Source organism: Cuculus canorus, chromosome Z (assembly GCF_017976375.1).
Source record: "Cuculus canorus isolate bCucCan1 chromosome Z, bCucCan1.pri, whole genome shotgun sequence".
Taxonomy (NCBI): domain Eukaryota; kingdom Metazoa; phylum Chordata; class Aves; order Cuculiformes; family Cuculidae; genus Cuculus; species Cuculus canorus.
This window is the reverse complement of record NC_071441.1, coordinates 22,862,609-22,890,040: the sequence shown is the minus strand read 5'-3', so window position 1 is coordinate 22,890,040 and position 27,432 is coordinate 22,862,609. Positions and strand designations below refer to the sequence as shown.

The window sequence follows — 27,432 nt, the reverse complement described above, 5'->3', positions numbered from 1 at the left end:
GTCATCTTTCCTTGTAAAACAGAAATTCCAGGATTTTACCAGTTCCCCTTGATAGAAAAATACTAGGTTCCCCCTCACCTTTTCTCAGGATTATACCCCTAATTAGAAACATAGTTTTGATTTTTTTTTCCACTGAAGTCAGTGAATTTTGCTATTAGGAGCCATTCTGCCCTGTCTTTCATGGACTTTAGTGACTCTACTCTGATCATTAGTCAGCTACAAAGACCAGTAATATTGAGCCCAGCACCAAGAACACAGCATGGAAACTGGTGTCCTCTGCTGGTCTCCTATGAAAATTCTCCTATGAATATTACAAAAGGGAGTCTCAGGAGTCCCCATACTTCCATATGAAGCAGTCCATGCCTATCCCCATAAGTCTTTGGGGCTGACAGCTCTGCATAAAAACGCTTCTTCCAAGACCTCACAAAAGTCTAAATAGGCAAACATGGACAGGCTGCTGCTGCTCTACTGGAATGCCATGATGTCCCTCTCCAGGAGCCAGCTATGGCTGTGGCCACAGGCATGGAGTGTTAGCTGATGCTGTCAAGTAGCAATTTGAGAGGGAACAAGGCAAAATTTTAAGATGAGCAAATTTTTGTTATTATGAATTTTAAACTATAAGCAAAAACATTACAAGGTTTATAATGCCTCTATTTGTTTTTCAGCCTAAGAACATGTATAGGTTCACATGTTTTTTTGAGATTCCATGGAGAGGCACACAGTAGCTTCAATGTAGAGCAGAATACAGTGGAGTGGTGAAACAGGTCACAGCACAGCATTTACTGTTGGATTTCTTCTCAGGTCAATGAAATATCTGCTACGCTGGGAAAAGACTTTACAGTAACTCCCTCCAAGCTTGTTCAGTTTGATCCAGGTATGAAAAAGTGCACTAAATAATTTTAAAATTAATTTGCTCATTCTAAAATTGTAAACTCTCATTTTGGAGAATGGAACCTGTTATGTATTTATAGCTAGAAAATCTCAATAGGATTAAAGACACTTTTGGGCATATGTTCCAGAAGTGCAGTGTGCTTCCTTGTGAATTAGCATTCTTATGATCTCAGAATCATAGAATGGTTTGGATTGGAAGGGATCTTAAAGATCATCCAGTTCCAACCCCCTCCGCCATGGGCAAGGCACGCATCCCGTTAGACCAGGCTGCTCAAGGCCCCATTCAACCTGGCCTTGAACATTTCCAGCGTGGAGACACACACAGCTTCCCTGGGCAACCTCTTCCAGTGCCTCACCACTCTCATCATGAAGAAATTCTTCCTAATGTTTAATCTAAATCTTCCCTCTTCCAATTTATAGCCATTCCCCCACATCCTGTCACTACATGCCCTTGTAAAAAGTCCCTCCCCAGCTTTCTTGTAGCCCCCTTCAGGTACTGGAAGTTTCCTATAAGGTCTCCTCAAAGCCTTCTCTTCTCCAACCTGAACAAGTCCAACTCTCTCAGCCTGTCCTCGTAGTAGAGGGGCTCCATGTGTTAATCATCTTTGTAGCCCTCCTCTGGACCTGTCCTAACAGTTCATATCGTTCTTATGTTGAGGATTGCAGAACTTGTCACAATACTCCAGGTGGGGTCTCATGAAAGCGGAGCAGAGTGGGAGAATCACCTCCCTCAACCTGCTGGCCACACTTCTTTTGATACAGCCCAGGATACGGTTTGCCTTCTAGGCTGCGAGCACACATTGCCGGCTCATGTTGATCTTCTCATCAATCAGCACCCCCAAGTCCTTTTCTGCAGGGCTGCTCTCAATCACACCATCCCCCATCCTGTATTGAAACCGCAAATTGCCCTGACCAAGGTGTAGGACCTTGCACTTGGCCTTGTTGAACCTCGTGAGGTTCACACAGGCCCATTTCTCCAGCTTGTCCAGATCCCTCTGGATGACATCCCATCCTTCCAGTGCGGCAACTGCACCACTCAGCTTGGTGTCATCTGCAAACTTCCTGACAGTGCACTCGATCTTGCTGTCTATGTCATTGACGAAGATATTAAACAGCACTGATCCCTGTACGCAACCCTGAGGGACACCACTTGTCACGAATCTCCATCTAGACATCAAACCATTGACCACTACTCTCTGAATGTGACCATCCAACCAATTCCTTATCCACCAAACAGTCCACCCACAAATCCATCTCTTTCCAATTAAGAAAGAAGGATCTCAGGGGGGACCATGTAGAAGGCTTTACAGAAATCTGGATAGATGACATTCATTGCTTTTCCTATGTCCACTGGTGTGGTCACCCCATCATAGAAAGCCACTAGGTTGGTCAGGAAGGAATTGCCACCGGTGAAGCCATGCTGGCTGTCTCTAAACACCTCCCCATCCTCCATGTGCTTTAGCATAGCTTCTAGGAGCATCTGTTCCGTGATATTCTCAGGCACAGAGGTGAGTCTGACAGCTCACAGAGGCACAGCTGACAGGCTGGTAGTTCCCAGGGTCATCTTTTCTACTCTTTTCATAAATGAGCACACTGTTGCCCTTCTTTCCAGAAATGATGATGGATATTCCAGCGTAACGGTGATTATCAGCACCCTTATCTTTAGAGTGAGGTGGCATATGGCCCCTTTATATCAGTTAAAATATCAAAAGTGCTGAAACAATGCCTTCTAAACTCCCTACAGCTGGGCTGGCAAGGACTGACACCGAGCTGAGCTGTGAAGTGTTTTGAATATTTAAGGCATAACAGGTAAATCTCATGACGCTGGTCAAATTTAGACAAAACTGACTACAATTTTAGGTGAAGCAAGGTAACCAAGGTCAGAAAGGTGCAAAAGAACCTGAACATTGTCCGACTTAGTCTTTGCTTTCACTACAATCATAATAGCAGACTGACCTTATCTGAGTCTGCAAATAGCAAGAAATAATAGTAACTGTGTTATTAAAAGGAGATTGATTTTTTTTTCTGAGCAAGAATCAATAGTAAAAATGAATACAAATCTGTAGATACTGAAGATCTGTAGATACTTTGTTATTGTATTATTATCATCATCATAATCTCCCTGGGTCCAGCTTTAAAAAAAAAATCCAGGCGAGTTTCACAATTCAGCTTTGCAAAATTCAGCCTCATCTGAAAAACTTGATTTGACCATACAAATAAATTATCTGGGTATAAAAATCCATTTGATAGCATAATCACTTCCTTTGCATATGTAACTCTGAGGGTTTTGTGGAACACATCCTATTGGCATAGTCCAGGACTTACTGAATATAGAAAAGGGCCTCCCAGGGTGTTGCCTGCAGTGCCAGCAGAGGTTATCCCAAGACTGCCAGTGGTAAGATTTCAATGGCAGAAAATCACAGTGACTATAGAGGGGACAAAATATATCATCTGAGAAAGGCTGAAACAAATGGCATGTATTTGATGGAAAAAAATTGGTCTAAGTGTCTATATTTGAAAAACAGGTATGGGCAATATAATAAGTCAATTCCAGCTAAAGCCTGGGGATCTTTACTTTAGTACTTAATCTTGTTATTTTGACAAAAGGCATTGCATGCTACTGACATTATGTAGCACTGCATCTCGTTGATGACTTCATATACCCCAGCTTTGCTTGGCTATATCATAGCAAAACTTGTAGCTTTTAGTTCAGAGTCACTGATCTGATTATTCTGGAAATCTGCCACTACAGCACATCTGGACAAAGGCAAGGTGTATATAAAGGTGTAGAATGAGCAACTGCTGCTTAGTTTTCAGAGGTGGATGAGGGAGGACATCCAGCAGACAGGGGTTAAAAAAAAAACAGCTGGACAGAAAAGTGCAAATCTGCCCTTATTTCCAGTGTTTCTGGAACACAAATGAAACTCTGAAAACACTGAGCCACTCTCTGAGACTCTTTGTCTAACATTAGAAAACTACTTTTCTTTGTTTTAAATTAGAAGATGGAAGAAAGATCTGGGAGATCTGTGTAAAAAGTACTTCATACTGTGCTGACCAGCTCTTTCCTCTAATGTACTATACAGTCAAGCTTACTAGCCCCTGGATTGAAATGGCTGGAGACTGTTGCAAAGATATTTTTAGTGCAAGGCCTTTTAGTATAATAGAATTTTAATTTTCTGCCGGTCCACGCTGATTCTCCAAGCACGGGACAGTTTGGAGTTACTGTTAATGTGTTTCTGAATATTGTGGTGTGCTGGCAACTTGAAAATTAACTGTGAACATAGACAGGAGAGATGCACACTGTTCCTCCTTTTTTTGATATTTATTAATCAGCAGTACTTATTAGTTATTTAGTAAGGCCTGTCGGTTTGTTTTAAAAACATACTGCAACTATGCTAATTGACTGGACTGCAATCAATACATTGTGGTGGAAAGCAGCAGAAGACCCTATCCAAATTTATGGGTCTGTTTGCATTGACAGCTTCTCTTAGCTACAGGATTCACACCGGAAAGGAGCAAGGAAATAGAGGTTATGCAGTGTGATAAGGATGAAGAGGTTTTTTTTGACAATGTTGCAGATGTACCTTCGATATTAATTTTGGATGATAGCACTGACTTTGTGATGCAGAAGCCATTCCCAAAATGTTTTGTTGACAGCAGTGTGTGTGGTGAGATCTGTTTCTGTCCTGCTGCCTCTGACTTTTCCTGAACAAATTTTGTAGCCTTTCAGGTAACAACCAGCCTAGTCCTTTATCTTGGAATGATCTTTTCTCATTCACATAATGCACGCCTGAAGTTACCCAGTAAAGGCAAGCAAACAAGTAAAAATTTAGTGACCAAGTATGAAATCTACCTAAAAGGTTGTACGTCAATCTAACATAGTCTTTGATCCATTTGCAGGTATTCTCTTCCAGCTCTAAAATTAAGCTTTTGAGATAAAAAGCATAGGATATACTTCTTCTTGAAAACTGCAATGGAAGTCCTAAATCTTTATATTGTAGTGTCATTTCACACATCTACAGCAGCTTTTTGTTACAATGTGTGCACTTGAGCTGAATCATCATTGCCCAGAAACAAATTAAAACTTAATATTATTCGGGAAAACAGCAGGAATCCAGTCAGTTGGTAGAAGCACAACAGCATACACCAGCTACTCCATTCTAGCTGCAGACATGTTAATTAATATATTTCTTTGACACACTGATTGATTGAAATAGCACTTACAGAGTAATTAAAAGGTTTATTTCTGTTAGGAATGTCAACCAAGACGTGGAATATAGCAATTACCTATGACAGATTAGAGGAAGATGATGAAGTCTTTGAAGTGGTTCTGAACTCCCCTGTGAATGCTGTTCTTGGCACCCGGACAAAAGCTGTCGTGAAAATTTTGGACTCAAAAGGAGGTATTCTATTTTGATCTTCATCATTAAGAAGTTGGGACAATCTTGGCTGAGTAGCTACTTATTTTCAACCACAGGTTGTTCCTAACACTCACCTTTAGATCAAAATGCTTAATTTCTTTTTAGAGAAAACAAGCTTGATGGTTGCAGGCCCTTTATTCTCCCACGCAATTATATGCATCCTCCTAGGAAACACAGCATGGAGAAAGCAACAAGTACAAAATGAGAAAGATGCAAGGAAAGAAACCACTTTTCATAACAACATGAATTCAGTTCTCATTTATGAAAGTGGGGAAAAAATGTTTTTAGGTCCATTAGGTTTTTTTGCACATTTATTGTTTAACATTTGTTACACTCCTCTGGAAAAGATTTATTTTTCTTTCAACAAAGAAACCTAACAACTAAACCCAGCTCTTAGCAATATATTTTCTAATGCTTAACAAACACAGTTCACAACATTATAGCACACAGCAGTAATCACTACAGAGTTTAGGCTTTTATTTCTGCATTATTATTGTGTTTTTCAGTCATCAAATGTGGTGTGCCTAAAATCACACCAAAAAAGAAGCTAATGTAGAAAACCAGAAGTAACTAGCATAGCAGCTGAGTCTTCTGAAATCTGAAGAGTGTTTTTTCCTCTCGTGCTAAGTGAAACAACATTTTAAATACCTGTGTTGCAATGTATTAGGCTTCATTTAAAAAAAAAATCCTTTTAAATTTTGAAAGCTGTTTTCTAGTTTGTAGAAACAACAGTGCCCTGGATTTCTGAAGAGAAAATTGTCTGGGCATGATAGAAAGAAATAACACCGACATTAGTTAATGTTACCTATCTATCCATGACCAAACAAACAGCTCTTCAAACGCCAATGCAGGCATGAAAACAGGTATTTTTAGCAGATGCTTGGTTGAAATTCTGATCTGTGGGTAAGCAGAGGCGTTATATGTAAAAACATACATATACAGGTATTAGTTGCTGTCATAGTCACAGCAAACCCCACAGATGAGGATGACTGAACAAACAGCAAATCAACCACATCAAGTGAAAGAATCATCCAACTTTTAATGACAATCTGTTTATGTGCCCATGTCAACATGACCCGTTATCTGCTCATGCAGTTAGAACTGACCATCTGCCACTTTTTATGCTTTCAGGTCAGTGCAGCTATTCCCATTCTGCTGGCCAAAGGAAGCATGACTTCTGGGGGAGAGGCACATGGCTTCCAGTTTCCTCAAGCTCCTCATCACCTTCTAGGCCTGGCAAAGCTCCCTTGGAAGGGATCCCACCACCTCCTTTCAAAGGGATGAGACAGCATGGAGGGAACCCACAACAGGAGCAAAGCTCGGCGAATCAGTCAAGGACCGTACTGAGAGTGACTGGAAATGGCAGAATAGTAAGACAGTTCTATAGTGTGGTGATGGACTGATATTCAGTTTATTAGGATGTGATGTCTTCATTTAGTTGTCATATTTTTTTAATGGTCATACTTGATCATGCAATAACCATATAATACCTCAGCTTGCTCTGAGTCAGACTTTAGAGCTATTTAAAAATATTGTGAGGGAAAGCCAAAAATTCCAGATTTTCAAAATCCATGTATGCAAGACAGGAAGACAGACAGAGTTTGGAGGAGTTAACATGCATCAAGAAACATCAGCAATTATGCAAATTCTTAATCATGTCTAAATTGCAGTGAGCTAGAAGAAAGAAATCACTGGAGCTAGGTAAATGTATAGAAACTATATATTTGGTCCTGAAGTTTCAAAGCTGAAAATGTTGTTAGCTTACATTGAAAACAGTTAATTAAAACTTGTCCATTGATTTTCCTGCCTAATTTATATTGGTTTAGCTAGGTAGCTTGGTAACATTCTGCTATTGTTATCTTAAAGTTAATGGAAACTCTTTATAAACACATGTGTAATGCATAATTTTTTTAATGGCTATTTTCAGAGGTGATCAGTTTCCATTCTGAAAGAGAAAGAACTAAACCCAAGATATGGTCTGCATGATTTGTAACCTAGATCTTGTAGTTAATCTTGCATAAAGTCTTTTTGTTTCTACAGTGCATGAATATGCTCATCTTATCCTTCTATCTTTTTCAGGTTCATCCTTCATCTGTATTTAGGAATGGAACTGATGTGGTTTACAAAGTAAGAGCATTATGAGTATGCTCACACATTTCTATGATTTCTTCTTAGGTCTGTTCTTTTGAGGCTTTATCACTCTTAATAATATAATATAAACAATACTTTATTTTTCTACGTATCTTTCTTTTTCTTTGGTGTCACTTTCCCTGGATTTGCAAGAATTTGTATTTTTTTTTTTTTTGAGTTTATTTCAGAGTTGCTTGTATGTGCTAACCCTTTCTTTTCCCTCGCCTGTTCTCCTTGTGTGTGTGATACTGTAAAACGAAGTACCATGGAATGGTATCACTCAAAATAGAGGATGACACCTCATCAGCTAAAGCAAACAAGAAGACTCAAGTGTCTGTAATTGACCAAGCACAAACACAGATAAATGTCATCTCCTCTAGGAAAACAGAAATTCCACAAGCTGATAAGGCAGCACTAGCATCTGAACCAAGCTCAAGACATCAGGTATGAAGCCTTTTGTTTCATAGGCCTTTTTGCCATCTGTTTTCAGCCATATTATTTTCCAAAATGATTTAACACCTCTGAGATCTGCAGTCTAACACCTCCCACTCCAAAGCTGAGTTTAGCTGATACACAGATAAATTAATAATTCAACCCTTAAAGAGTTTTCATGGCATAAAGTTCTAATATAAGACCTATTTAATCTGTTTCATATAGCTTGTTTGCTTTGTGTAATTATTTTCCTTCAAATGTTCAAATGACATTTCCAGGACTTCTACTCTTTCCTAAAGGTCTGTACACCAGACTTAAAAGGGCTATTGCATTATGAAGAAAGCACTCAAAAGTTATTTCGATGTGATGGGATAACATGGAAATTCTGAAATTCCCAAGACAAGGTAAAAATGTTGCCACAAGAATGCATATAAATCAGACCATGGAGTCTACCATGAGTGAAACTCTCAAGCAAAGTACGTTCTTGTAGCAACTATTGATTTATAGAGGGAATAAAGGAGTTGTCCAGAGTCAGGTCTGAGGTCACCAGAAATAAAAGATTCCCAGAGACGTGATGAAGGCTTGATTGCTGTGATTGCCTTTCCTCTCTGTCACTCACAGGTGCTCCTGTACAAACCACATGAGCACAGATATCTGGGTTGTGGGCACAAGACCATTAATGAATGAAGTCTGTGAGAGAATGAGTGGGAGTCAGTAAAATTAGCTCACATAGTGCTCTGTAAATATACGTGTAAATATACGTGCCCTATGTCAGATGTAATTCTGAATTTTGTTGCATTGCATTTCCTACACAGATTGGGGGAGACAGAAAATGATGTCTAAACCAATATTGCCTCTTAAGAGGAACTGAAACCTTGTGTCACCTTTAAAGTTACTTATCATAACCTGTTGACTCCCCTGGCAGGCATTTATTTCTTTACATCTCTTAAGTGATACCGCAGCTTTATTGTTACACTTCAGAGTTCATGTTCGTGTCTGGGAGGTCATAAAGCAGCACATCCAGCCTTCAGTCTGATTATTAGGCCACAGACCTAGGTCACTGCAAGAGTCTGTTTTGCCTTTTCCCCTTTTATTTTAGGAGGCAAGCACAAAGAAATGTCCCTCCGGATGGAGTCATCACAGGGGCAGCTGCTACTTCCTGGTAGTGAATCACAAGGTCACCTGGAACGCTGCTGCACGGGCTTGCAGAGAACAGTAAGAGAGAATGCGTTTGCTGTGCACTGCAGTTGCCGTGAACTGAATGCTGCTCTCAATGTCAAGTTTATTTGGGTGAGCCATTTCGGCTGTGCTGAACGGCTCCCCACAAGTTAAACAAGCCATGGGATTCAGACCCAATAGAGGACAGGAATATTATTAGTCTCATAATACTTCAGGTGGTGATGCTACCACAAATTTGAATTCCCAAAGCTGTCTATCTGCAGGGAGGATGCGTTCCTAATGGGAGAGTTAGTTTGGGAGAAGTGAAATAGAGTAAAGACAGATTTTTAACCTCTCTGACCCATCAATTCCTTGGCTGTACCTTCACTTCATACAGCAACAGTACAATGTTGCCTACCCTTGTATTCCTCAGGATACTCTTCTGAAGAGGCAGCGCCTTACAGTCAGTAACTACTTCAGGACTTTAACATTCTATTCAACAGTATATTTCTAGCTTCTAAGGATAAATAAAACCTAATAAATAATAATAATAACAATAATAGTAATAATAGTAATAATAATAGTTGTCTTAAAGTAGGAGAAGCACAGAAGGCCCACCAGTCCTGCTCTTCGGAGGCCTGCTTTGCAATTTTGTTTTTTTAGGAATGATAGCTTAGGAGTGGATGAAATGCTAGCCACGGTAATATGGAGCTTGTCCTGGGATTGTGCATGTTCTGAATTTAGAATCATAGAATCACTAGGTTGGAAAAGACCTCTTAGATCATTGAGTCCAACCATTCCTATCTGCCACTAAACCATGTCCCTGAGCACCTTGTCTACAAGTCTTTTAAATACCTCCAGGATGGTGACTCAACCACCTCCCTGGGCAGCCTCTGCCAGTGCCTGGTGACCCTTTCCGTGAAAAATTTTTTCCCGATGTCCAGACTGAACCTACGCTGGCGCAGCTTGAGGCCATTCCCCCTTGTCCTATCACCTGCCACTTGGGAGAAGAGGCCAGCAGCCTCCTCTCTACAGCCTCCTTTCAGGCAGTTGTTGAGAGCGATAAGGTCTCCCTTCAGCCTTCTCTTCTCAAAGCTAAACAACCCCAGTTCCCTCAGCTGCTCCTCATAAGACTTGTTCTCCAGCCCCTTCACTTTGTTATGAATTGTGAACACTGGGCTGAATACCAAGCTGAACAAAATGAGTAGCTTTAACAGACTTCTCCATTACTCCGTGAAATGAAAATTGAAACAGGGAAAAGTTGGAGAAGAAAGAAATAGAACATATTCCATAAGGGGTTGAAGGGGACTCAGGAAACATGAAACACGGGCAAGCATGCATAACAAATGCTGATTCATTCCACTCAGTTATGTCAGATTATGTTGCCTTAGTAACATGCAAAAGGAAAGTCTTCGTCCTAATATCACCCTGCTGATGGAAGTTACTCTTTACCAAAATGCTATTACCTGCTCTCATAAGCTCACCACATATTTCACATTGTTAATTGGTTTACTTAAAAGTTCAGCTCCTGAAATGGTTGTCTACTACCTGCTTTTACTTTGTTATTCAAGCAAAGTCATAAGCTGTGCATATTCTAATATTTTTTTTAAAGTCTTCAGCATTCAATTGATCCCTTGGGAACATATGTCACTCAGCTGGGAGATGTTCCCCATTTCCTAAAACAGTGTGTTCCTGGTGACCCATAATATTTGTAAAAATCTCAGCTAATTGCTGTGAAAATCTTGCACCGTTTCTAACCCTTCTCCAACAAATTGGAGAGAAAGGTAGTTTAAGGACTCATTTCTCTAGCTTTGTTTTGTATGCATAAAGAGGCCCTTGGCAAAATGAAGAGAAGCATCTGGGGGGATATTACAGCTGAGTGATCCCACAGCAGACTGATTTAGCAGCAATTTTGGTGATTCCTGTTACAGTTCTTGTTTATCCCACAGGAGCGTGTCTTCCCCAAGGCTCAGTGCAGCTGAGCTTACTTGCACGTGAGATAGTTTCACTGCTGTGACTGAAGGGACTCTCCACTGGATGGCCAGAACTCATACTTGGATCTTTTTCTTTGTTAGTCAGATTATACCTTCATCTTCTCGAAGCTGAACATTTAATTAGAACTTAAATGTGGTCACATTTCAGATCCTTTACTGCCAGCTTTGTAAGGCAGTTTCGTGCTTGTTACATTAGCAGCACGTGGTCTTAATCCTTGAGAATCACAAGGCAGAACCACATCTAAAATAATAGTTTCGAACCTTCAGGAGGGCTCAGAGTTGCCCAATGCAAAGCAGGATGGACCCTGCTGCCCTCCTCTCCTAATGCTGTACTAGTTCTCTAAGTGACTGGTTAAAATTACATTACTGCTACGGATTCCAGCACAGAGATTCAGCTAGAGTCCTTTTAAAGGCCCAGTGTATTTTGTTTGATTTCCAACTGCCACTCTGGAAGCACAGGGCTCTTGTAAGCTCTGCATCATGCCAGCCTTATCTGAATGTTTTGAATACTGCAAGGCATTGTAAGCAACAATATACACCTATTTTAAGGCATCAGGGTTACTCCCTAAGGGATCAACGAAAAGCCTGGGATAAGCAGAGCCTCTCAGTCACACATACCCTCCCCCTCCCCCCCCACTTCACCATTACTATAGGATGTGGATTTACTACATCAATTCAAATTAACTCTCCTCCTGTGTGTAGAAACCATCATTGCTAGACAAGTGTGCTTTTGCTGAAGTTAAATTTATCAGAATGGTACAAATCTTCCTTTAAGTGTATTGGATAATTTATTGTAAAATCAGCAAAGTCTTCATGCTAATTTGATTATAATACTTCAAGGTCAACGGCTACCCAAAATATGTCCTTAATTTGGGCAGCTGCTCTAAGATGATGGATACTCTTGATTTGCTAGCAAAAATTTTAAAGCTCGCAGGAATATTTTCAGGTGGACTTATTTAGTACAGAAATCAGCGATATATGTGTGTGGAGGGGTGGTTTTGTTTGGTTTATTTGGTTTTTGTTTTTTTTTCCATAAGGCATTATGACCTCTTCTCTAAAGTTGTTTCAATTAGGAAGCGTTACATTTACATAACTCCATAAATGACTTTATCTTGTCATTTCCTGTGTCTGGCACTCTGCCTAGAGGTACAGTTAGTAATATTATTGTAAGCAGTGTGTTCTTTCAGGACTGTTCTCATTTCCCTACAATGCATCAAAATCCCTGACTAGCTGTAACAATTAGAATGGATGATCTCCCTCGAGTCATGTGTGTTTCTCAGGCTGTATTTAGAAAGCACTCCTATGGAGAAAAGATTAGATAACGTTATAATTATTACAGTGCTTTCCTTTCATAGTGCTGAAGTCTCTCCCTGGCAGGACCGAAGTAAATGTCTAAAATGTACTGTTCATACCACCCCTCTATGTCAGAAATGATACAGCAATCACTGATACACATTGATGCTTTTTGTTTTCACATTTTCTAAAACAATTGAAACAGCCCAAGTAAGCTATGGTTACTTAGATGCCTTTTTTTTTTTTTCCAGAGTTTTAATTGTTCTTAAGCAGAAGCCAGATAAAAGGCTCTGGTTTTGTTCTTTGTCAGCTAGCAGTGACACCACAGAGACTGCTGCCCAAATCTCTTCTTAGCTTCAAGTGTGGTCAGTGACCAGCCACAGTCACCGGGAGGTGAAATGGCATCCTGCTGCTGAATTGATTACCCTGGCAGGACACTGAGCCTGCTTTCCTGGACTTTTTATCCCAGGAAGAAGACTAAGTACAAAACTTTCTAAGACCTTTTGTCAGTTTAACAGCTTTGTTACTGATTCACCGAAAATTCAGTGCCTACTAGATGGGCCCAGAAGTGTGAAAGCATGTCACCCTTGGGACATGCAGGCAAGCACAAAACTTTACTGTGATGAGAACCGCAGTCAAAGCCTCTGCTGGGAGCTTCACTGGATGAAGTTCTGTGAGCCTGTACAATGTCTGCCATTTGTAAACTCACCATCAGCGTATCTGAGGCCATCCTGCCACAGCTCAACCTGAGGACACCGTTCACAGATGTCAAGAACATTCTCTACACTTTGTTCTCTGGTGTTGATGGAGACTACGTTACTGTGTGGTGCTTGGTCTAAGGCAGCCATGATTACACAGACTGTGAGGACTAACACTCAGATGGCCTGCAGATTTTGGCAGACCCTCCATGTAAAGAAGACCAAAGGTCAAATGCCCTGCTGCTTTGGTTGACTGCAGGAATAATGGAGGAGGCCTTTGCAGCAGGAGTATCCCATCAACATCACAATTAATTTGTTCCATACCATGCCCCTCTGTGTCCAGATAAAGGAATGGTCCAGATTTTGTGCAGCAGAGACTATGCAGAATATTGTGGGCTACCATTTTGAATTCCTTCTGACATAAAATTTGCCTGCTTCCCAACCTTGTGTGGTTTTATTATACGACATCCACGGTATCAGTACTGTTAGAAGAGATACAATTCAGCAAACAGAAATGGAGCTCAAGGTGTGGTTGTCTAACTGAGCAGCAGGCTTGGTGGTGGCCTTGCACCCCAAGATCTGTTTATGGTCTCCATAGTGGATTCAAGTCTGCCACGCCACTCTTGAGGTCTGACTGTTGACCCAGCTCTTAAAGAAGACAGTCTCTACCTCCTTCAGACAACTATTGATCTTCTGTCTCCCTTATCTAGCAACAGTCATGAAATTAGCAAAATCTTCATCATGCTGTTGACTTATTCTGCTCCAAGAAAAGTTTTTGGCTGTCTTTTGGCTGTTTTGATGAGCTGTATTGTTTGCTTAGGCCTTATCAACCATTACCAAGGATGTTTTGAGAGGCTAAAGACGACGGCACCACTTTTAGACTGAAGGTCACTCAGAAATACGAGACAATAGAAATTACAAAGGTGCAGCATTGGAGGGAAGGCAACAATAGTTGTGGCAAGTAAAAAGATGACATGATATCAAGGCAGGCAAAAAGATGGATAAATAAGGAAGTGGAGCCAATGATGGTTGACTATTCCTGACAGCAGTGAAGAATGCCTTATGTCTGTTAAAGCTTTAGGATTTAGCCTGATCTCTAAACAGCTTCAGAGCAGCCTGTCAGTCCTTGCATGTTTGGTAATAGTTGGAAAAATTCACAGCAGCAAAGCCGCTCAGTGGCTAAGGTTTGCAAGTCTTCCTTTGGGCTTGGCATACTTCAGGTACAAACACAGAGCAGAGCTTATGCTTTCACTTCCTTTTGAAATAGTCTGGTTTAATACAAACCAAAACTCCTTTCCTATCTGAACTAAATGCATGGTTATTGCAGACAATCCAACATTACCTCTCAAAAGCATACTACCACTTCAAGGCAGACCCCTAAATTTCATGCATTTAGATCTGTTCTGAAACATGACCAAGATTTTAACCGTGTTATACAAAGTGTTACACATAACATATTTAACCATGTTATTTAGTTTCGTCAGAACACGTTTCTAAAAAGATATAGCCTGCTCTGCTACCAAGTGGTCAAACTCTGTCTTTCAGTGGCTTGGATTTTGGTGCAAGCAGATAATAATTTTAAAGAAAAGAATGTTTCAATGATTGTGTCAATGGTTTAAAACACAGTTTGTGAGTATGAAGTACACATTTCCTCTATACATTTCTTTCTGTTGTCCAGCTAATCTATTTTTTCTGCTAGAAAAATCAGAGTAGCACATTTGTTCCTCTTGAAGTAATTCAGAATTTTAAGATTTTATCATTATGTAATTACTCTTTCATGACAGGAAGCAGCAGTTTTGCTGTGAAACATTATTTATGTTTGGTACTAGAATCAGTGCCCCTTTGTTGATGTTGATGTGAGCTGTCTGTCACTCCGTGGAATGCTAATTACTCTGTCCTCTCTCCTTGAGCTTAGATACCAGGGGAGTCTAGCAAGTGTGGCTAATGAACAACACATGCAGTGGCTGTGGGACTTCAGCGGGAGGAAGCCCTTTTGGATAGGCAAGTAAACACACTACCTGTCCTCTCTGAGAATTACCATTCCTGTGCATCTCGGAAAGCAGAAACTGCTGCAGCAGTTCCAGCCCAGTTTTCAAATCTGCAGCTTTTATTATTTCAGAGCAAGACATAAATTGAAAGTCATAATTTACCTGGCCAATTTTATAAGTATTAATCAAAAGAAGATTTTGTTGCCTGTTGCTGGATGGTTTTTGCTTTCAACACCTTCCCATTTTAAAATATGTTTTGGTGAAACATGTTCTAGTTGAGCTCCTACTATCCCATTTCTCTCACCTTTCTTTTGCCTGTTACTTTATTTATCTCTCATTTATCTTTTTTTTAAACTTTATTTTAGGTAATTATTTATGTTACTTGTAATTTAATAGTTTTATCTTGCATCAGAAATATTGTGAATTAATTAGATCATCAGCTGAAGATTACATTATATAATTTTAGATTTAGATGTCTATTTCTTATTATGCACTTTTCATTTCATGAGAAATGGGAAGGACTCAGATAGGCCTTCTCTGCAACTTCTGACCCCTTTCTGTGAACAACTGCTTCGGTTCACAGGCCAGTGCTATTGCTCTTTTCTAACCCTTCTTGTTTCTGCTATACTGTCCACATTATAGGTACTTTTTTCCAATTGTTAGCTGCAATTTTCAGCTCTTAGTAGCGTTATGAGATGGACTTACTAGCTATGCTAAATTATCTTTCAAAACTACAATTCCAAACAATGGAATGGAGGAGAAGCTGTAACCTACATAAACTGGAGAAGAGGCTCCTACCACTTTCCAAAGAGAGAAAGAAAAACATTATATAATCATGTTTAATTATAGTATCACGATTCTGTCAACCTGAGAGAAATAAAATCCTTTGATAAGTAAAAAAAAGACTACAAAAACATTGTGACAATTTCCTGATTTTGGTCTCTTCTAGCTAAGAACACAGGTCATATCTGAAAACACATTGGTCTGAGTAACTCAGAAGCTAAGTGAAAAGACAGGTTTTACGTTGTATTTATTAACCTAATTTCACAACTGTTAATTTCAACAATGTAAACAAGGTCTACAAAGATCTGCAGGATTTTATTTTCAGAAGGAATCCGAAGGCATCTGAGGCTGCCCAGACTTGAACACAACATTCTGTTTGTCGTCTTAAGTATCAAAAAAGAAACTTGGGAGGTGAAAGATATACAATAGACAGAAAACATTTTAGATAGGCAATAACACAAAAAAGTATATTTTCCCCTACTCAGATGGCACTAATTGTGATTCAGATGGCCTTGCAAAATACTAAATCGTAATTTACTTGTGTTCTTCCAGATTTTTTTTTTTTTTCTCTCAGGACAATATTTTATGCATTTTTCAAGAAAGGGCTAGAATAACATGCTTCTGTTGGCATCAGGCTCCAGAAATGATAAACATCATTGATATGGTCTATCAATTTCACACAGGCCTAAGTGACCAAGTCAATCCTGGACATTGGGAGTGGAATGGAGGAGAAGCTGTAACCTACATAAACTGGAGAAGAGGCTCCTACCACTTTCCAAAGAGAGAAAGAAATTGTGTATTGGTGCAGAAGCGAGGAAAATGGCAAGCAACTGACTGCTGGAAGGTCAAACGAAGCCGCTACATATGTTCAAGAAAGCTGTAAGAATGGAGGATCCCTGTGAAAGCATGTAGACATTCATGTATTTATCTGCAGATTGTGAGGGTATGCAGTTAGAGAACTGTCCTAATTATCAGCAAGATTTGTTTCATATTCTGCCAGATGCATTGGACTCAACCAAGGAACAGTGGCCAGTTGCAAAGATTAATCCCAGGTGAATGTTTTGAACTCTCTGCAAAGACTTTGATCTTCACTTATTTATATATTTTATTATACCAAAGAGCCAGGCCTCAAGGCATCAGTCACATTTTTGTGTAAAAACACACATATTTTTGGGAAAAAAAATTAGCACATCAGTTGATTTGCTCTGCTTTTAAGCAGGGATTGTGAATTGGCTGTTGCTTTAATTAATTTGCATTAAAAACTGCAGTCTTACCTTGCAGTCATGAAAGGAGGAAGACTGCTTGGTGTGGAAGTGAGGGCAGACTATGCAGGCTATATCCTTTTGGGTGACAAGGGGAGGGACATTATGTCAGGAGACTGGAGCCTCTTTGGCAGATTCTCTAGAACAGTGTCTTATGAAAATACCAACAGCAGGATTTAGTAACCAACAGGAGGAAATCCTTGTATTTATTTTTCTACATCCCAAGGACAGCTTAAAATCTAATGGATCTGCTCACAGAGCTGCATATTGTTTCACGTTCCTAAGCAAAATTGTTCAATGTTGTTTGGAGCTGCAGGACAGCGCTATAATTTTTAGTGCAATTAAATGATGGGGACCTCTGTAAATCTAATGCAATTTGAAAGATGATTTACACACATATGAAAATTCATACTGAAGCTTAATGCTAGAATATTATCCAGATATTTACTTAAATATGAACACTTAATAGGATTTTTATATGTGGATAAACCAATGTAATTGTGAGACATATTTTATACTAAAGCAGCTGTGGCTTTTGAAAAGTATCAATCTAAGTCCTTATTAGGGATATGAGGTTTTTAAAATTAATAATTAAAAATCCACAATTAGTTCTGGGAAAGGCTTAAAAATCAGCATTAATAGCCAAAACCCATTTGCCCATAGAGTGAATTTGCTCTGTACTTTATGAACTCTCATACCTCCCATCTATGGTACTTGCCTGCTGCCAGCAGTTGGTTCTCCTTTTGTCGCACATCAGCTTGTCCATTCGGCCAGCCTCTGGATCAACTGCATCTGTACACTACTTGCACCAGAGGTGCAAAAGCTCCTTCTGGGGTTCCTCATGCCAGTTTCTCATTCCTGTGAGGGACAGATGCAGCAGAATCGCCATTCTGGGCTGAGGGACAGTGTTTCAGGGATTAATTGTCCCTCCTCCTTGCTTTTGGCATGCACAGCTTATTTATCTTGCCTTCTTGCCTGTGACATGTTAAATGATTATGATTGTGAGTCAGTGGACAATCTTTTATATAGGAGAGAACCTTTCTGAAAGGACTGTTGCAGACAAGCATGATTGCATTGCAAAATTAGAGGAAAAACACTATGGACAGAATCTCCTCTCCCTTATTATTGGTATCAACATATACAAACAAAAATATTTCCAGGATTTTTTTGTTTTTCAAGGTAATTTTTATGCTAAGCTTCTGGACAATTTTGCTAGACTCTAACATTTTTGCTTAAGGAATTTTCTAGGTAAACATAGATAGGCTAATTGTTTCAAGAATTCCCCAAACCAAGCACCCTGAGCACTACCCATAGACCTGCTTCCATTTCTGATATTTTTCACTACAAAACAATCCTAGAATCTAAAAATCACTCTTGGGATGTCTTGCTGCTGTGCTCTGGGATTCCAGGGAAAATTGACTGAGAGAACTTAGGCATAAACATGAACTTTTATTTCTTTGGCGCCTACTTTTATAAAAACAGTTCAGTTTATTTGTGCTATCTTGATAAAGCCATCAACATTATTTAAATACCTCTCTTAATCATTTAATAAATGAATGATATCAATGGAGAGGGTATTTTGACTAATGTGTCTATTACTTGATCAGTAACTAATAAATGACTTTTTACTTGTCTACGTCATAGACAAAGGTGATCTCAGAGGTTTGCTTTTGTAAGAAGAGGGAAGATTTTCCCTTTTCTGTATTTGTGTATATGAACTACTTTGAAGTGATTGAAGAATATGAAGATTTCAGGCCACAACAAACTGTTAGTTGTATAAACCATATGTATTTACTGGTTTCATTAGATCTAAGACAATACAATAATGAAGCTAAAATTCTGTACTGAGAGACCACTGTATTGTTTTTCGATACAATGAACCATTCCACGTATTTATTAATATATTTTAATCTATCTGCTGTTAAAAATTAAGTATTTTTTCACAGATCTTTACAGGTTTTATCAGAACACTGGATTTCAAGAAATATGACACACTCAAATCAGGAAAAGCACAAATAAATCAGTTTTTCTGTTGCCATGGGAAGTTATTGTCTCTAAGAGGTTTAGTAAAGGAAGAACATAAAATCCTGAGGATTTATTGGGAATTTTTCCAGTCTTCAGTACTTTTGAGTTAGACTCTGAGTAAACTCAAGGGAAAATCAGTATTTAGAGGATCAGGATCAGCGGGGGAATTCCAAGAGGCTGAAAGTAAGAACAAAGAGTATGGAAATTCTGGTGTACATCTATGGATGCCACACTTTCTGGATGAACAATTTATTTCACCAGAACTATCTATGTAACTTTAAAGAGCAACAGAACCAAGACACAACAGTCCTGTGAAAAGAACCCAGTGTTTAGCCTAGATTTCTATAAAGGGATAGTGGGGATATTTCTATAAAGGGATAATGGGGATATTTCTAAAAAGGGATGTGGGCTCTTTGTGTGCCTGTCACTTCAACAACCTTCTTTCCCTGTCAAGTATCTTTTACATCTGTTGATCAATTTCAAATAAATTTGACAGAACCAGTTTACTCAGAAACAATAGTTATAAAAAAATTGGCAGGCAACTGGCCAGAAGAGCATGTCTTCCTAATCTAAACATTCTAAAACATTTGTGTTGTTATTAACTTCACAGAGATCAAGTTTTTAATCTGAAAACAAAATCAGAAAAAAATTATAAATCTCTTTTGTATATACTGAAAATGACAAAACACCTTTAAGTCTTTATTCAGTCATTCTAAGGTTATAAAAATAGCTTTGAGAGAATTATATATAGAATTCAGTGAACACAGTGTTTCTGCATTATTTACATCACAACGATGGTGCTATTGTATTTTTTGTATTCAGAACACTATATATATTGTGATGTTTAACTTTATAATGTATGTTAATACAGAACTGAAACATATTTTGGTGAATATGTATTTCTTCAGCTTCATAATCTCACAAAAGCTTTTTTGCTAATAATAAAAACTATAGCATTGGACATTGTAGAACTGTACTTTCAGTTATGCATAATATACCTACTGTTTACTCTGTGCAGACTTTGAATTCTGTTTCTTCCTCTGCCTGAGCCTGTCCCTGAATTAATACCATAAGGACATTTATATCATGAGCAAACCATTTTCAAGAGAGTAAATGCTGGTTATTTTGAGAAGCAAATTCAAGAAAAGTTACAGACCTGCAAGCAGATATACAATAGGAAAAATGAATTCAAGAAAGAACGTCAGCCGACAAAACTGTATTCTAATATGATTCTTGATTTAAAGGATAATGTGGGAAAGAAGCCATTATCCCTCACTAACCTCAGTCATCTTCATGGAAGAGATGCAGATGCCAGTTCTCCCCTGTTACTGACATCTAAGAAGCAATTCTCATAATATAGAGAACTCTACTACTCTAATTCCGTTGTTTAACTGCCATCCTTTACACTACTACACAAGTAGCATATGTTTAGAAGACAAGAACACAAAAAGACTTGCTTGCTCATTTTTATAACATCAAGATAATGTATTGTTTTCAGTCAGCAGTCCTTATGAGTAGGAATTCAGTATCTGAAGTCCTGGATGTAAGCACAGTAAGCAAAAAGATAGGATTTTATTCACACAGATGAAATTTTCAGAAAGGTCCAAGTATTTTTTTACTTCAAATAAAGAAACCTTATCTGCATCTTTTTCCTTGGAATACATTACAAACTTTTTCTGGGTGGTGTCAAACCTTTCAGTGAATCACCACTGCCCTCAAATTATTCAAGGCGACATAAGAAAGACCTGTCTTCTTGAAGACTCAAATGTCTCTGCTCAGACTCTTTCTCCCCTGGTTCACTGTCTCACACACTTAACAACTTGAAGTAAGCAAGCACATACCCAATGTGGCTCCTCAGGCTTGGTTTGGAATTAGGTACGCTATCAATTAGACTGTATGTATGTGCCAGTACAATTCAGGAAATGCTTCAGATGGTGGTCATCTGTTCAAAACCTACCAGCCTGAGGATTATAAGAGGGATAAAATCATCCATTGCATCATGTGTACGTAACTACAGCCACAATAACAGGGGCCAATACACATGAAAGGACATTCATCCTAGCCTGGCTGGACACACATGTGAATATCTTCAAGCATGAGCACCTACATTTTGGCAGTAGTTTGAAACTTAAGATTGTTCTGTGTTCTGTTGCTACAGCACAGCAAAAAGAAACAGAGAAATGTGAACCAGAAGGTATAGATGAGTGAAGAAACAAGCTATGCAACAGAGGACTTGAAAATGAATAGCAAAGGGGGGAATTAATGATGAACAGCATCTAAGGTTGAAGGTACAAAACTAAACAGATTTATCGTCTGTCCTTTCATATCATACCGTGCAGAAAGCCTTTGATTTCATAATTATACCTTTCCCATGAGGCTTGTATGTGATCTGTTTCCCTGAAACTCAGTAAAACAAAAACCACAGATGGCTTTCTTTGATAAGTACAATAATTGGAGAATAAACTGCATAGTGCTAATTCATTAGTTCTGAGGTCTTCAAATGGGTTCTGTTAAAGATATATCTCGATACAAGTTTATCTAAATAGGATATGTTTTGAAAATGATAGGATATTGAACTGGGTTATAATACATAAAATCTATTTTAATGATTTAATCATCTATCATGCTATGATGAGACTATTTAGCTCAACAGAAGGCAAGTAATTCAAGCGCTGCCTAAGAATTATTTTTAGGCGTCAACTGGCAGTGTAACTAATTACTCAGTTTATGTCCATAATGACTGAATAAACTCCGGCTCTGAAACAAATGAATAATACCACTTTGCATTTGTATAGCACTTGTCATCTATAGACCTGACAGTTTTAAAAGGATGGGCAAACATTCACAGTGACTATTTCTAGTGAAAACAGAATGTCCCGGATAAATTGCTACTATGAAGCAGCAATTCAAAGGCTGCTTGAAAGACACCGCTTTATTTAGCCACAAGATTTAACAATCAAAATACAGTGAAAACATGTGATACATTTCTATGAAAGGGTAATCAGGCAGGAAAACAAGTTTTTATAAATGATATAGCATTGTTTTTTGTAGAAATCTAAGATTAGCTGTATTTGGAACAGAATGATTATATGCCCAGTCCAATCTCTGTTGTCAATTATTAGTCTATGCAGTTGATGTCACCACAAAAAGACTTATAAATACTTACTATTTTTAACTTCAGAATGATTTTCCAAAATCACTGTCTGAGCTGGGATGCCTTCCTATAATGCAGGAAGCTCCTGGCTGAGCCGAGAGGATGAATACAGATCTGCTACCTGGGCACAGTAATACAGGCTCCAAAACTGATTTAGACATTATGTAAATATAGAACAAATTGTGCCAGATGTACCAGTTCCCATTTGTTACCAACCCTGTCTCTTGTAAAGCAGCCACAGCTTACCTATCTTAGGCATAAAGGAATAGTATTATACTGGCCTGGTAGAACCAGACGAGGCATGCTGCTTTTGGCTCTCAGCAAATCTGAGGTAAGAAACCCCAGGAACTAGAACCAGCTTGACCTTGAGGACAAAAGAGCTCTGTTTTCTGTCTTTGGGTTGTGGAATGGTTTGCAGAGTTACTTGCTGACACTGCTCTGCTTCAGCCTTCTTTCCCATTCTTTGGTCAATAACATTTTGTTCTTTTATGTCTGAACTCCTTTAAGGCATTTTTTTTCTTGCTGTGTATTAGACAGAATTGTATGTACCATGAATCCTCATCTTGAATAGTTTTTTTTCAGTGCCATTGTACTGCAAATGGAACACTAGCAGCTTAACTTCTAAACATAAATGCTAATACTAAGACTTTTATACATTCCTTGTCAGTATTTGTACTGCACTGATCACCACAGACCAGTTTAGTTTAGATAGAAGTGTCTGGGCAGCGCAATCATTCCAGTACCACAATTTATTTAATTTTTATCTGTGCATCAACAGAGATATCCTTAAGCAATTTGCACTGTATTTGCTGCTTGGAACATGATTCCTTGTGAACAGCTGCAGAAAGAACCCTCTGTAAACAGCAGCAATAAAATTATTTTGCTCACATTCTTGCTACAAAGAAGAGAAACCCCTGACTAGGACGCTATCTGCACAGCAAACCATACCTCAACCACATCTGATTAGAAGGGCAGAATACACCTGCACACATACACATATGTTTTTTTTCTTTCAGGGCAGATCAGGGCAAAATTTAACTGAGACTTAAAAGCCTTTATTCTTCTGCCTTGAACATAGTGGGATTTTTTAAGTAGGCTTTGAAGGAAGTATATTTGTCCTTTCAAGCACTTCATTTTCAGATCTGTAAACATACATGTGAGTAATTTGATGTAATTTTGCTTATATGATTTAGTTAAATACAAACATCACAGGATTAAGACTGCACCTGGAACTTTTAAACAGAAAGACCTGGTACCACTGACCTAGACAGAGGAAAGACACTTCCTAGCTCAGGAAGTGAAAAATTGCTTAAACAGATAAAAGCAAACAGAAAGAATACTTGTGTTGCTATAATCCAGACATAATAATCTTAAATTCGTTTTGTTATCTTTATATTTTTAAATTCTGAAGCAAAGAACTGCAAAAATACATGTTGCTTCAAACAGTCAAATCTCGTATTTGAAGGGCATTGCCAAATGCACCAGGGTTACAGGCTTCAGATGGGAGCCACCTTTCTCAGAGGGGGCAAAGGATCTTTGCCCAGTAGCTCGCAGGGCTTGTAGACAGGGCCTTAAACTAGATATGAAGGGGGAGTTAGGTTAACACCGAGCTAGCCCTTAACAAGAGGTGGAAGGACAGGTGTCAGGGGTCAGGTCTTAGGGAAGATACTTCTCCAAAGCACTTTATAGGCTATAGAAGGTCAACTGGGAAGGTGGTACAACCACCAGCCCAGCTGAAGTGCCTTTACACTAACGCATGAAGCTTGGATAACAAGCAGGAGAGCTGGAAGCTACAGTGATACTTGAAAGCTATGATCTGGTTGCCATCACAGAAACGTCGTGGGATGAGTCCCATGACTGGAATGTGGCTATCGACAGCTACAGGCCATTCAGGAGAGACAGACCGGGAAGGAGGGGTGGAGGCATTGCCCGGTATCTAAGGAAAGGGATTGAATGTGAAGAGCTGTCATTGAAGAGTAGCCATGAACAGGTTGTGGGTAAAAATTAAAGATGGAAGAACCAATGGGAACCTTGTGGTTGGTGTATACTACAGGCCACCCAATCAAAGAGAGACTCATGAAGCCTTCTTCCTCCAGCTACAGGAGGCTTCATGCTTGCAAGCTCTCATCCTACTTGGGGACTTCAACCACCCAGATATACACTGGAAAAGTAGCATGGCAAGCTGTAGGCAATCTGGGAGACTCCTGGAGTGCATTGAGGGTAATTTCTTCATCCAGCTGATAGAGACCCCCACCCAAGGAGAAGCAATACTGGACCTTATGGTCACCAATACAAGCAAACTCATCAGTGACCTTAGCATCAGTGGCAGCCTGGGCTGCAGCGATCATGCACTGGTGGAGTTCAAGGTCCAGAGGGATATGGGACAGGTGAGGAGTATAGTCAGGACACTAAATTTCAGGAAAGCAGAATTCCAGCTCTTCAAGGAATTACTCAGTAGGACCCCCTGGGACATGATCCTCTGAGCCAAGGGAGCTGAGCAGAGCTGGAAAATACTTAAGGGAGCTTTCCACAAAGCGCAAGAGCACTCAGTCTCTGTATGTAGAAAATCAGGCAGAAAAGGGAAGAGACCAGCATGGCTGAGTCAAGACCTTCTGGTTAAACCAAAAAAGAAGGAACTGCACAGGCAGTGCAAGTAGGGACAGGGAACCTGGGACGTGTATAGAGACATTGCCCGGTTGTGTAGGGATGAAGTCAGGAAGGCCAAGGCGCAGCTGGAGCTGAACTTGGCAAGAGAAGTAAAGACCAACAAGAAGGGCTTTTACAGGTATGTCAATCAAAAGAGGAAGGTCAAAGAGAATGTACCCCCAATGATGGTTGGAAAGGGTATCATGTATCAACAGATGAGAAGGCTGAGGTACTTAAAATTTTTTGCCTCAGTCTTCATCGATAACTGCTCTCCTTGCCTCTCCTGGGTCATGGGACAGCAAGATGGTGACCAGGTGATAAACCCCCCTCCCACAGTAGAGGAAGATCAGGTTCGCAAACACCTGAGGAATCTGAACATATATAAGTCCACGGGATCTGATGAGATGCATCTCAGAGTCCTGAGGGAATTGTCAGATGTGGTTGCCAAGCCACCCTCCATGACATTTGAAAAGTCATGGCAATCAGGAGAAATCCCTGGTGACTGGAAGAAGAGGAACATTGTGCCGAATTTTAAAAAGGCTAGAAAAGACAACCCTGAGAACTACTGACCTGTCAGCCTCACCTCTGTGCCTGGGAAGATCATGGAATAGATCCTCCTGGAAGCTATGCTAAAGCACATAGAGGACAGGGAGGTGATTAATGGCAGCCAGCACAGCTTCACCAGGGGCAAGTCCTGTCTGACCAACTTGGTGGCTTTCTATGATGGGGTAACCACAGCCGTGTACACGGGTAAACTGACGGATGTGATCTATCTAGACTTCTGTGGTCCACCACAACTCCTTCTCTCTAAATTGGAGAGATATGGATTTGACGGGTGGACAGTAAGGTGGATAAGAAACTGGCTGGATGGTCCTATTCAAAGAGTAGTGGTCAATGGCTCAAAGTCCAGATGGAGATCCATCACAAGTGGTGTCCGTCAGGGGTCTGTACTGGGACAGGTGCTGTTCAATATCTTTATCAATAATATTGACAGTGAGATCGAGTGCACCCTCAGCAGGTTTGTGGATGACACCAAGTTGAGTGGTGTAGTTGCCACACCAGATGGATGGGATGTCATCCAGAGAGACCTGGACAGGTTGGAGAAGTGTTGCCTGTGTGAACCTCATGAGGTTCAACAAAGCCAGGTGTAAAGTCCTGCACCTAGGTCGGACCAATCCCCATTTTCAGTACATGATGGAGGATGACGTGATTGAAAGCAGCCTTGCGGAGAAGGACTTGGGGAGTCCTGGTCAATGAGAAACTCAACATGAGCCAGCAACATGCGCTTGCAGCCAAGAAGGCCAACTGTATCCTGGGCTGCATCAAATCAAGCATGGCCAGCAGGTCCAGGGAAGTGATTCTAGCCCTCTATTCCTCTCTTGTGAGACCTCATCTGAAGTATTGTGTCCAGTTCTGGAATCCTCAGCTTAAGAAGGATATGGAGCTTTTGGAATGGGTCCAGAGGAGGGCTACAAAGATAATCAGAGGGCTGGAGCACCTTCCCTACGAGGACAGTCTGAGAGAGTTGGGCTTGTTTAGCCTGGAAAAGAGAAGGCTCAGAGGAGATCTTATAGTGACCTTCCAGTACCTGAAGGGGCCCTACAGGAGAGCTGGAGAGGGGCCATTCGTAAAGGCTTGTGGTGATAGGACGAGGGGGAACGGGTATAAACTGGAGAGAGGCAGATTTAGAGTAGACATTAGGAAGAATTTCTTCACTATAAGAGTGGAACAGGTTGCCCAGAGAAGTTGTGGATGACCCATCGCCTCAGTCTTTAATAGCAAAGAAAGTTGTTCCTTCTGTTTACAAATCCAAGAGTTAGAGGGGCAGATTGAGGCTCCCATGATCCAAGAGGAGGCGGTTAGAGACTTGCTTGCCCAGCTAGACTCCCACAAGTCTATGGGGCCGGATGGGATCCACTCAAGAGTATTGAAGGAGCTGGCGGATGTCCTTTCCAAACCCCTATCCATCATCTTCCAAAGGTCCTGGGTGACTGGGGAAGTTCCACTAGACTGGAGGCTGGCTGATGTTGTGCCCATATACAAGAAGGGTTGCAGAGAGGATCCAGGGAACTACAGGCCTGTCAGTCTCACCTCAGTGCCAGGGAAAGTCATGGAACAGGTAATCTTGAGTGCTATCATGAAGCACATGCAAGAGAACCGGGTGATCAGGCTCAGTCAACATGGGTTTACAAAAGGCAGATCTTGCCAAACTAACCTGATCACCTTCTATGACAAAATCACTCGACTACTGGATGGGGGAAAGGCTGTGGATGTAGTCTTCTTGGACTTCAGTAAAGCCTTTGACACAGTTTCTCACAGCATTCTACTTCAGAAACTGTCAGCCTCTGGCCTAGACAGGCTCACACTCTCCTGGGTTGAAAACCGGTTGGATGGCCGGGCCCAGAGAGTGGTGGTCAATGGAGTTAACTCCAGCTGGAGGCCAGTCACAAGTGGAGTTCCTCAGGGCTCAGTACTGGGTCCAGCTCTGTTCAATGTCTTTATCAATGACTTGGATGAAGGCATTGAGTGCACCCTCAGCAAGTTTGCAGATGACACT

At 40.2% G+C, this 27,432-nt stretch overlaps 1 protein-coding gene across 1 annotated transcript in view; it reads left to right on the top strand.

Annotated features, from left to right (window-relative positions):
- The window catches only part of FREM1 (FRAS1 related extracellular matrix 1), a 77,070-nt gene extending 56,402 nt beyond the window's left edge, over positions 1–20,668 (top strand). Inside the window, exons 29-37 of the mRNA XM_054054004.1 lie at positions 802–874; positions 5,145–5,294; positions 6,444–6,682; positions 7,392–7,439; positions 7,704–7,886; positions 8,153–8,257; positions 8,974–9,089; positions 14,933–15,018; positions 16,472–20,668. Coding sequence (XP_053909979.1) covers positions 802–874; positions 5,145–5,294; positions 6,444–6,682; positions 7,392–7,439; positions 7,704–7,886; positions 8,153–8,257; positions 8,974–9,089; positions 14,933–15,018; positions 16,472–16,671 — 1,200 coding nt within the window. The 3' untranslated portion in view covers positions 16,672–20,668. The remainder of the gene's footprint in view (positions 1–801; positions 875–5,144; positions 5,295–6,443; positions 6,683–7,391; positions 7,440–7,703; positions 7,887–8,152; positions 8,258–8,973; positions 9,090–14,932; positions 15,019–16,471) is intronic.
- The last annotated feature ends 6,764 nt before the right edge of the window (positions 20,669–27,432 follow it).